The following is an 11,144-nucleotide window of genomic DNA, read 5'->3' on the forward strand; positions in this document are numbered from 1 at the left end:
GTTGATTATACTTTAATCAAGTGATTGAGAATTAATTGTCGGTGTTCTTCCCTTTGACGCATCATCATATTCAAGTATCATAAAATTTATTATTATTATTATTATTATAAAAATAAATAAAACATAATTTTATTAATATTTATCTATTCATAATTTTCATTTGAAGTGATTATAGAGTTAGTTAGATGTTAAAAATTTATAACCTAACACCATTAACCCTGTAGCGAAAGGCGAATGTTAAACATTGAAATGTCTCGATCGAATTCGAATCTCGTTAATAAAAAATTTTTGATTATAAATTTGAGTTAATATATGTAATAATGCAAAGACCTCTATTTATTTTTTCTCAAGTCCTAAAAATACACCGGGAATGCTGACATGGCAATAGGTACAAGTTGGTTCAACCAACAATTAATTTATTTATTTTGTTTCTTATTAAAAAATAATAAAACAAAAAACAAATAAATAAAAATTTAAAAATAATAAAAAAAAAGGAGTGTTTGAATGGTCAATTGGAATAGTGATCCAAATCCAAATGAGGAGCAGCGCGGGACCACTTTTTGACTACTTATTAGTTAATTAATTATTTATTTATTCTATAAAAAAAGGGAGAAATTTTAATTTTTTTTTTTTAAAAAGTCCATTTTTTATAATAAAACGATGAGAAAACGAGGCCGTGGAGTTCCTCTCTCTCTTTCTCTCAGAGCCAAGAGAAATCTCGTTGATTGCTGTTTTCTTGTTAATAAGATTGATTAAATCGCTGGTTTTTTTTGTGTGGCGATTGCGGCGGTGATCCGAGGAAGGGAAAGGTTCGTCATTTGCGTTTTTTACCTCAAAATTTGGTGCCTTTTCTTGTATATTTGTGGATTTTGGATTATTTCTAATGAATTTGAGTTTTTTGTATGTGATCAGGTTGTGCATTTGGGTTTTGGTTGGTTTTAGAGATTTGAATCACTAGATTGTTTTGATTTATCGGGGGCTTGATATTTTTGAGTTTAATTTAGGAAAGGTGTGAGCTTTTTTTTTCTTTCTATTTTTAGGTTTTTTTGTTCGATTTTTCCAGCTGAATTTTGCTAGAATGGAGTCATTGGGCTTTCCTTTGATTTTCTCTGAGTTTTTGCAGCGACTCTTCGTATAAAGACTTAAAATTGATGTAAAATTCGAAGCTATGTGTATTTGTTGATCCGTTTAGTTGGAACTCTTTCAGCTATTAGGGTGTTTGAGCTGTGACGTTTTGTGAACACCCTTTCTCTTTGAAGTTATTGCACCCTGGCTGGTGCCTTCTTCCTTATAGGTCGCATGATGATTGATCATTTGCTATTGCCCTATTCCTTTGAAAATTCAATTTGGATTTTCAAAACAGATAACTTTCTTCAAATTCTGCTGCTGTCTGGCACTAGTTATGTCTTGGTAGGATTCTATTGTGCAGTTTACCTATATATTTTTTTCCCCATTTTGTAAAGATTGTTTCTTGTGTGCTTGTAACATAAGGGAATGGAAAATGATGGAGGGAAAGCCAATATTTTACTTATATGTTATCATCCATCTCATTTTCCTCATTTAACCCACCAGAACAACTTGTTGTTCTCTTAAATGTTCTTGTATTGATCTGAGTGAGAACACCCTTAGGAAATTTTAAATATCAGTGTTGCCAAGTATATTCTTTTGTGACTGGTTGTTGGGTCAATTGTACCTTTGATACTTGACTTCATAGCCTTAATCTAAATTTTGTTATGCTCAACTAAGACCTATCCTTGCAGGGGCACAATTGTTGTTGGTTGCTTTTTATCATGTTTGATAAAAAATGATCTGGTTCTTGTCTATATATTTGCCGAGGAAAATTTAATTTATGTACACTATAGGGCAGGATTCTCCCATCATTTCTGGTTTTTATTTTTTTTTATCAAATGTTTGGAGGTCTTTTTTGTGTTTAAATTTTTAATCTGAGTTTCTACTTTTATGTTTTCTATTGATGATATACTCCTTAGACATATGATTAATACAGACGTTGAAGTGGCTGATGTTCTGTACGGGACTCGGTGATATGTGTTCATGAATGTGGAGTGGTTTGTTCTTAAAGTAATTTCCATATAAAATGTTAAGTTGTTGATGACTTATGTTTTTAAAAATGCTGTTATTGGCTGATTGGATGACAGATTTATGTCACAGTAAAGGACCAACTTAGCTGCAAAGTGATAACAGATTATAGGTTTATAATTTTCTTTGGCTATTTGTCGTTGTCATTCTGTAAGAAGTTGTATCACTTTTGATGTTGTTTGCCCATCTTTATGTTTTGAGTGATATTAAAAATAATGAAGCACTCTTACATTTGTTTAGTAGTAATTGTCAATTTTGTTTTTGGTTGTGCTGCATTTTGTAATCCGAAGAATCAACAATATGACAAGGTTCTTTTGTATCTCTTTCCGCTAACAGTGTCTGTGCTTTGTTTTTTTCAACAGGTTGCAAATTGTATTTTGATAAGTATTTTTACATAAGGTGTTAGATTTTATATATCTAGTTCCCGCATATGGCTTCAGTTAGTATGGTACCTTCATCGGGCTTCAAGAACACTGGCGGCAGTAGTGTTGGTGTTGATAGATTGCCTGGTGAGATGAATGATATGAGAATAAGAGATGATAAGGTAAACCAGGAATGTAAGAGTGGTTTTATTTTTTTTTCCATTTAACTCGCAAATCTGTTCTGTTAAAGGTTTGGTTCATTCACCTGTTGTCTATTATAGGAAGTAGTAGCAACTGTGATTGATGGAAATGGGACTGAAGCTGGCCATGTAATTGTCACAACTATTGGTGGTAGAAATGGTCAGCCGAAGCAGGTAAAGTACACAGATTGTTTGCCTTCTATTTAGTAGTGAAATGTTGAACATATCACCTGTGTTTCCATGCCAAAGCAAAATATTTGATCAACTTAGTATTCTCATAGCTGGTTTCAGTGGTCATTTGCCCTCCTAATTGAGGATATTCTGATGGCAGACTATAAGCTACATGGCTGAGCGTGTTGTAGGGCATGGATCTTTTGGAGTTGTCTTCCAGGTTTGGTTTATTATGGTTCTTCTAACATTGCTTTCTTGCTGCTTTATTCTAGTATCTAGAAGAACATATCATAATGCATGTCTTGCTTGACCAAGTTACAATGCTGGCATAGCATGGTTTTGCTTGGGCATCTTCATGCAGCCAGGATGCTATTTATGTGATCAACTGTTTCTTCGATGACAGTCAATTCTTATTGTGGATTCATATATGATAAAAAGTGATTTATTTGTATTATTTAGGCAAAATGTTTGGAGAATGGTGAAACAGTAGCAATAAAGAAAGTTCTTCAAGACAAGAGGTACAAGAACCGAGAGTTGCAGACTATGCGCCTTCTTGACCATCCAAATGTTCTCTCTTTGAAGCATTGCTTCTTTTCAACGACAGAGAAGGATGAGCTATACCTTAACCTGGTGCTTGAATATGTACCTGAGACTGTTCATCGGGTTGTCAAACAGTACAACAAGATGAATCAGCGTATGCCGTTGATACATGTGAAATTATACAGTTACCAGGTATGAATGATCTCTTGTTGTTAGCAATTCTTGGTTATTCTATTCTTGATGACTCGCTCTAGAACTTCAATCAAAGATGAAACTTTATTTTCGTGGGATTGTTTGCTTTTGATATTGTTTTTAATAGTGAATGTAGTTGTACCTTTTCATAAGTATTTTTAAAATTTTCAATGCCGGTTCGGCTTTTTATGATGGGCTTTCTTCTGAAAAGATTTTAAATTTTGAAGAGGTTGGGTATGCATTAACCCAACAGCAAATATGATGAGGCATACATTCTCATTCTATTTTGATGGTTCAACAGATTTTTAGGGCATTGGCTTATATTCATGGCAGCATTGGAGTTTGCCACAGAGACATCAAGCCACAAAATCTTCTGGTATGCCTGCAATAAATTACTTTATTGCCACTTTATATATGTTCTAGATCTTTCACTTTTGTGTTGCAAGAAATGGAAAACAGCTGGTTGTTTTTAAATAGGACATTTTTATGAAAGCAATTTCGCACTTGTTCTTATATATTCACTTATATGTTTCTTAGATGTACATCTGTGATGATTTTTCTTATTAAGTTTCAGTAAGTAATCAAGTTTGGCACCATTCCACAACAGGTTAACCCTCATACTCATCAGCTCAAAATATGTGACTTTGGAAGTTCGAAAGTCTTGGTATATTTCTGCTTCTTTCGAATTTGATTACATAACTTCTTGGTCTTTCTAATCTCCTATAAATATTTTCAGTTTTTCCCTTTTTTTAATAAAAAAAACAGGTAAAAGGTGAGCCAAACATATCATATATATGTTCGAGATACTACAGAGGTCCTGAGCTAATCTTCGGTGCCACTGAGTACACTACAACAATCGATATCTGGTCTGCTGGGTGTGTCCTTGCTGAACTTATGATTGGACAGGTAAACCTTTTGACATCTCTTGGAGGGAATTGAATGCACCGCCAGAATAAAATTTCACATGCAACACTGATGTCTGTTTTCTTTCTTAACAGCCCCTGTTTCCTGGTGAGAGTGGTGTAGATCAGCTTGTCGAGATTATTAAGGTGCTCTAAGGGCTTCTCATTGTTGTCTTGTTTTCCATATTGTGACGATCAACTCGATGAATATACATTATCCACTTCAGGTTTTAGGTACCCCGACAAGAGAAGAGATCAAGTGTATGAACCCAAACTACACAGACTTCAAGCTCCCACAGATCAAAGCTCATCCGTGGCACAAGGTTTGTCCGTGATCTTCCTGTTCTTATTTTCTTTTGAATCCGTATCAACAATTTTATCTACTTAGTTATTTGAAATTAATTTCGATCAGATCTTCCACAAGAGAATGCCACCTGAAGCCGTTGATCTCGTGTCTCGGCTTCTGCAGTACTCTCCAAATTTACGGTGTAGTGCTGTAAGTACGAAATCATTTCTCACATTTCATTTCAAGTGTTTGATTCATTTACTATTTACTGATAAGTAATGTACATTCCTTCTTTCATAGATGGAGGCATTGATTCATCCATTCTTTGATGACCTCCGAGACCCAAACACCCGCCTACCAAACGGGAGGCCATTGCCTCCGCTCTTCGATTTCAAGCCACAAGGTAAATATGTTTTAACAAAAACAATGCACTGATCGATAAACATCCTTTATTCACCACTATTGTTCGGTTCGATAACTACCAGAATTGAAAGGAGTACCTTTGGAGATTCTAGCGAAGCTGATCCCCGAACATGCGAGGAGGCAATGCTCCTTCCTAGGACTCTAATTCGGTTCATCGGCTGAGTACATGAAGCTTTGTATTCGTATTATTCCCCGGAAAATAAAAATATGATTTTTTTTTTTCTTGTGAGTTTGGTTGGTGATACTTTGTGCAACTAATGTGTGCTTCCAGTGTTGTTTTCCTTTGTAACAACCTCATGGCAGCAAACTCTGTGTATCACTTTGGAAAGTTCATACTAATCTCCCAAATATCTCACTTGGGTGCAATCCACATTGAATTGATTTGGTATAGAAAGAATTCTGTCCACTTAAATATAAACCAAGTAGAAACATCTAAATTATTCAAGCATAAAATTATGACAATTAAATAAAAGAAAAAAAAATATCAAGTCTATACAAATTCAATATAACAATGTAATTTTTTTTTGTCTATATATATCTATATATAGTGGAACAATGTGTGAATCTAGTGTTTGTTTTCCATGTGTAATAATACTACCTAAAATTATTGTATGTATTTGGATTGTGAATTTTTTTTTTTTTTATTATATTTATTTATTTATGAATGATTGAGATGCTTTGAGCTCAACATTGAAATTTGAAACATGAATTGAAATGGATCACCATCACAATAATAATAGGCCATGTGAAGGTAGATGTTTGTTTATCAGAATCTGTCTTTTAACACACAAACAAATGCACAGTTCTTCTGCTCTCTCTTTGGACCACATCTGCACTTCCAAGAACTTCTTTTCAATCTAAACTAATGCTTTCTGTTTCCTCTCTTTTTTTTTTTCATTGTACTTTTTTACTCTCATGAAAATTTCCAAAGTTAAATAACATAAAAAAAATTTACACCACTTTCAGATCATATTAGAAAGATGGTAATTTTTTTTGTTATTGAGTAGGGACTGGGCGATCAATTTGAGATAAGTGGTTTATTCTCTTAAAAATATTTATTTTATTTTTCAAGAATTATTGACACTTGTGAATTGAACTAATTGAGTTGGTATTTATATATATTTATATTTAAAAGAGAATCCCTCCAACCAAACACTCCTTACATCAAAGTCCAAAAACAACATGCAATGATGCCACATGAAAAGTACACTCTTTATGAACCTGAAATCATATCATTGATATCAACCTAGCAAAACATAATATAATTTACTCTTCATCTTCATGATTGATATAATACATAATTAGTATATAACATAAAACTACAGAAAAGTCTTCATTTTTCTCTATAATAATAAGATGCTAAACTCCACCCGTGACTCACTCACTCTCTTCCTCATGAATTCCAATCCACAAGAAAGAGTAGCTAAACTACAACCCAAGTTCACGAGACTTTGCTTCCTTCCCTTTCAATCACTATATTTGTTTTTCCATTCAACAACACAAGGGTCCAACTTAGTTTTTAATTATATAAATATAAATATATATACACTATTTATCTATCGATGTCTATTATCAACTGTTGAATCTGTTGAATCTCGATCTAATGAACAACATTGATATGGTAACAAATACAATAATTACTGTTTAGAACAGTATAATATACAGTGCTGTTATTCATTAATGTCGGCCGTTGGATCTGACTAATAAGACCATGTATATTTTTATATATAGATGTTCTTCAAAGACAAAAAGAAGATCAACTTTGGATGTATCTTGTGATACCTCAAGAAGCTTCACATAATTCTTGAAAGAGATTGAGAAAGAGAAAAGAAAAGAACAAGGAGCTTTTAATACTCACAAGCATGTTCCAATCAGTGAAAAGCAACCAAGTGTCAAATTCTTAGAGCACAACTCAATGCATAAATCCATCTACTTTTTCATACTCTTTAACAGGCTTTTCAATGGCTCATCTTCATTTTTGGATCACTGTTATCTTCTTGTTTGCAGTTACTCAGTGTTCTAATGCAAGAAGGCATTTCATGGATGTAAATAGTGATGTTAAGGATGAAAGCAATGATCTTTCTTGTGTTTTCAATGTGAGATCATTTGGAGCAGTTGGAGATGGTTACACTGATGACACTAGAGCATTTCATTCAGCTTGGAAGGCTGCTTGTTCAGTAGAATCTGGCACTCTTCTTGTGCCGTCTGACGGTGTTTTTACGATCACTTCGACGATATTCTCCGGCCCATGCAAGCCTGAAACTGTGTTTCAAGTGAGTTTGAATTCAAATGCTTGATAAGTTGATATGATACTTTCATCAATGATACAGAGTTACTAAGATTGAGTAATGTACTTGTGATTTTCAGGTTGATGGAGTTCTCATGCCACCGGATGGTCCTGAATGCTGGCCGGAGACCGATAGCAAACAGCAATGGCTTGTGTTTTATAAGCTCAATGGCATGACACTCACCGGCAAAGGAACAATCGAAGGGAACGGCGAGAAGTGGTGGAATCTCCCTTGCAAGCCTCACAGAGTAATCAATGAATCAAATCAATATTATTCATCAGAAATCTTGTCTGCATTGTGTTACATGTAATCTCATACTGATGAATGTATTGCTGAAATTATAGGGACCAAATGGAAGTACATTGCCAGGACCTTGTGATAGTCCTGCAGTGAGTACTTACAAACAATTCAGAGAACTCTGTTTTCACAAATTGATATCAATTCTCATGGCTTTTCAATGTTTTCAGTTGATCAGGTTCTTCATGAGCTATAATCTCAGAGTTAGAGATCTTCGTATCGAGAACAGTCCTCAGTTCCACTTCAAGTTTGATGGTTGTGAAAATGTGCAGATTGAAGGCATCTCCATAAATTCCCCTGCACTTAGTCCTAATACAGATGGCATCCATGTCGAGAACACCAAGTCGGTGTTTATCTCGAACTCTTTTATCAGTAATGGAGATGACTGCATCTCAATTGGACCAGGATGCTCAATGGTGGAAATAGATAATGTAACTTGTGGACCTAGTCATGGAATCAGGTGCTCATATAAATTCCATTTTTTCAGTCTTCGATCCAATTCATCAAACTGACAATTATTCTTGCAGCATTGGCAGCCTTGGTGTGCATAATTCTCAAGCCTGTGTCTCGAATATAACAGTGCGGAACACGGTGATACGCAATTCGGACAATGGAGTTAGAATCAAGACATGGCAAGGAGGAATTGGCTCGGTATCGGAAATAATCTTTGACAATATTTTCATGGAGAATGTCAGGAACTGCATCATTGTAGACCAGTACTACTGTCTGACTAAGGACTGCATGAATCAATCCACAGCTGTCTATGTATCGAATGTATTGTACTCAAACATTAAAGGCACGTATGATGTCAGAAGCCCACCGATACATTTCGCTTGCAGTGATTCGATTCCTTGTACTAACATAACAATGGCCGAGGTGGAACTGCTTCCTCATGAGGGGGAGCTTGTCGATGATCCTTTCTGTTGGAATGCGTATGGAGTTCAAGAAACTCTTATAATACCACCAATCTCTTGTTTGCAGGATGGAGCGCCGGAAGCTCTGCAAGACAGCATAAACTTTGGCTGCTAAAGATTTGTTTGCACATTAGTCACAGTTTATTCATTATATTTATAGATGTATAGAATATTTCAAGTACAAGAAGTATATGGTCTTTCAGATTAATGTTCATGTTAATGAACCTTCAAAGCTGTATTGAAATATTTGAAGGTTCAGAAGCAATCATCATTTATCAGAAAAGATACACAAATCATGATAAATATGTATCTCTTTGTATTGCTGTTGACACTAATCAGAGTATATCTGCTACATAAAAATAGCCTTCATTATTAAAACATTTTGTCTTTGTCTTAACATTATCACAAACGGTACGATCAGTTTATCGGGTTGAATGTTTAAGGGCTTGGAATCAGGCTTTGCAGAGAGTCTGTAACTTGATCGGGGGGCTTTGAGTACTTCCCGGACAGTATCTTGGAAGCGATTATTGAATTGGCAGCTTCAGTATTGTGAACTCCATCCCAGCTCAGGTACCGTGAAGCGTTGGAGCATGGCTGCACATTTGGTTCACCACAAGTTTTTCTAAAAACATAATTGTATGGAGGTCCACCAAATCCACAGCAAGCCATTAATGGATTGTCAATACCTGTTAAATAAATTCAGTAAAGATGATCAATTAGCCTTCCACCATTCCCATTTCTCTAGTCGATGATAATCAAGAATAAGGGATTGATCACCGTATTTGGTATGATTGGCGACGAGATCATACTTGATTCTGAATATATCGACATAAACAAATGTTGCATTGGTATATTGAGAATTCAGTTGATCAAGGAGGACACTCAAACCAGTGTTAAAAGCTTTGCTAACATTGTTGTGAGCTGCAAGACAACCATATGAGTCAAGCTCACTGTAGATTTGCTGTTGCAGTGCAAGCTTTTGTGGCAGGCAGCCTAAGGGTCCAGTGTTGTAGATTAAGAACTTCTTTCCTCCATTGTTATATACATTCTGCATTCACATAACAAAATCTAAGTCTTAATCGCAAAGTTCATGTTTCTCATACATTTGTAAACATTAGTTGAGGAGATGATAGGATTTGAAAATAGACAAAAGATAATCTTGCCAAAATTGCATCTTCGATCCTAGAAAGAATAGCTGGAGTTGTCTCGATGACTTGAGAGTAGCTTGAATTGGCATTTAAGGGTGTGGCGATATCATTTTGCCCCATGTCGAACGAGTAAACAGCATTCTGAAAGCCCTTTTCACTGATCATTGATCCTGATCCTGCACATTGGCATTACCAGAGATATGCTGAATTTGTTTGCTACACTTTTAATTATTTTGAAACAGAAGTAGCTCTTTAATTATATTTTATCTTTCAAACAATGAAAACAAAATCTAAAGGAATTATATACCTTGAGGAAATAGTCCTCGTGTGCGATTTTTGAAGTGAAGGAACTGAAGAACTTGAGTGGACAATGGAAAGGGAATACCATTGGCATCAGTAGCTGTGCCAGCCACAGCAAAGTTCACTCCGTTTGTGTAGTCTGAACCTGATGACTCCATATATGGGCTCAAAAATTTTATCTTTAAACCTTCACCTGCAATATAGAAATCAAATTAAGATCAAGAAGAATAAAAAAATCAACTCTGAAGACGTTCCAACAGCTTCTATCAACTAGATTGCCTCAGATGATAATCCTAACTATAAACTATTGGATTCAGTAATAAGGAAGACAACTCATTGCATAAGGCTTGCATAGAATATACACATTATAGCGAAAATGTAGTGAGCAGTCAGAGTACTACACATTTGGCTGAAAGAACTTCTAAGCAAAAAATAAATAAATAAAGAAGAAAGAGACAAGGGCACATACATAGGAAGTCAATGTACAGTCGGCCATCGCAGAACCGCCCGGTAGTCCGGTGAAAGAATTGTCGACCAGCTGGTGGACCAAGGTAGAGGCCAAGCCCAGCCATGAGACCTCCAGTGTCTGAGTTTGAGTCTCCGAAGTTGAATAGAATGCATTTAGCCCCATTGATCAAGGAAGGAGAAATCAAAAGCACCAAAACAATAGTCTCCAGCTGAAACCTGGGAAGACATTTAAACCTTCCTCCAACTTCTACACTCATGTTCACAAATTGTGTTCTATTAGAGCTTCAGTACTATATCTCTTTTACCTTGTTTGTCAGTCTTATACTACCACACTTGTCTAGACTTGGAAATGCATCAATTTATCAAATCATGGAAGCACATGCAACTGAGACAGTTGCAGTTTCTTTATATTAGTACCACGACATCCAGGAATTAACAATTTGGAAAAGACAGACAGAGTAGACTTTCCCTCAAGATTAATCAATTATAGACACTTGGCCAATTACTTTCTCTTTACTCTGACACTGTCCATTCTTCAGCAACTTGGAAGCAAAAA

General features: G+C 35.3%; 3 protein-coding genes across 3 annotated transcripts; 2 read left to right on the plus strand and 1 right to left on the minus strand.

The window, feature by feature from the left end:
• The first annotated feature begins 659 nt into the window (after positions 1-659).
• On the plus strand, positions 660-5,543 carry LOC120273342 (shaggy-related protein kinase alpha-like). The gene is made up of 13 exons (XM_039279967.1): positions 660-809; positions 2,460-2,641; positions 2,741-2,833; positions 2,991-3,050; positions 3,290-3,562; positions 3,864-3,938; positions 4,170-4,226; positions 4,328-4,468; positions 4,561-4,611; positions 4,692-4,787; positions 4,877-4,960; positions 5,051-5,153; positions 5,236-5,543. The coding sequence occupies exons 2-13, from the start codon at positions 2,528-2,530 to the stop codon at positions 5,316-5,318; spliced, it is 1,230 nt and encodes a 409-aa protein (XP_039135901.1). The 5' UTR covers positions 660-809; positions 2,460-2,527; the 3' UTR covers positions 5,319-5,543.
• Positions 5,544-6,955: 1,412 nt separating this feature from the next.
• On the plus strand, positions 6,956-9,022 carry LOC120273341 (polygalacturonase At1g48100-like). Its single transcript, XM_039279966.1, has 5 exons — positions 6,956-7,446; positions 7,541-7,708; positions 7,806-7,850; positions 7,929-8,218; positions 8,286-9,022. Exons 1-5 carry the CDS (start codon positions 7,135-7,137, stop codon positions 8,785-8,787), a joined length of 1,317 nt encoding a protein of 438 aa, XP_039135900.1. The 5' UTR covers positions 6,956-7,134; the 3' UTR covers positions 8,788-9,022.
• Positions 9,023-9,089: 67 nt separating this feature from the next.
• LOC120273343 (GDSL esterase/lipase At1g09390-like) lies at positions 9,090-10,864 on the minus strand. The gene is made up of 5 exons (XM_039279968.1): positions 10,590-10,864; positions 10,128-10,313; positions 9,836-9,996; positions 9,450-9,720; positions 9,090-9,358 (listed from the first exon to the last, which is right to left on the minus strand). The coding sequence occupies exons 1-5, from the start codon at positions 10,843-10,845 to the stop codon at positions 9,111-9,113; spliced, it is 1,122 nt and encodes a 373-aa protein (XP_039135902.1). The 5' UTR covers positions 10,846-10,864; the 3' UTR covers positions 9,090-9,110.
• Positions 10,865-11,144: the final 280 nt, after the last annotated feature.

The sequence above is a fragment of the Dioscorea cayenensis genome, chromosome 12 (assembly GCF_009730915.1).
Source record: "Dioscorea cayenensis subsp. rotundata cultivar TDr96_F1 chromosome 12, TDr96_F1_v2_PseudoChromosome.rev07_lg8_w22 25.fasta, whole genome shotgun sequence".
NCBI classification, from domain to species: domain Eukaryota; kingdom Viridiplantae; phylum Streptophyta; class Magnoliopsida; order Dioscoreales; family Dioscoreaceae; genus Dioscorea; species Dioscorea cayenensis.

Bases quoted from the DNA above. Each gene is read 5' to 3' on its own strand.
- LOC120273343 (XM_039279968.1), bottom strand. From the start codon at position 10,845: ATGAGTGTAGAAGTTGGAGGAAGGTTTAAATGTCTTCCCAGGTTTCAG. The intron at 9,997-10,127 runs GTATATAATTCC...GCCAATGTGCAG, and splicing joins ACGAGGACTATTTCCTCAAG to GATCAGGATCAATGATCAGT. The intron at 9,721-9,835 runs GCAAGATTATCT...ATGTGAATGCAG, and splicing joins GGATCGAAGATGCAATTTTG to AATGTATATAACAATGGAGG.
- LOC120273341 (XM_039279966.1), top strand. From the start codon at position 7,135: ATGGCTCATCTTCATTTTTGGATCACTGTTATCTTCTTGTTTGCAGTT. The intron at 7,447-7,540 runs GTGAGTTTGAAT...TGTGATTTTCAG, and splicing joins AGCCTGAAACTGTGTTTCAA to GTTGATGGAGTTCTCATGCC. The intron at 7,851-7,928 runs GTGAGTACTTAC...CAATGTTTTCAG, and splicing joins GACCTTGTGATAGTCCTGCA to TTGATCAGGTTCTTCATGAG.
- LOC120273342 (XM_039279967.1), top strand. From the start codon at position 2,528: ATGGCTTCAGTTAGTATGGTACCTTCATCGGGCTTCAAGAACACTGGC. The intron at 2,642-2,740 runs GTAAACCAGGAA...TGTCTATTATAG, and splicing joins TGAGAATAAGAGATGATAAG to GAAGTAGTAGCAACTGTGAT. The intron at 5,154-5,235 runs GTAAATATGTTT...GATAACTACCAG, and splicing joins CTTCGATTTCAAGCCACAAG to AATTGAAAGGAGTACCTTTG.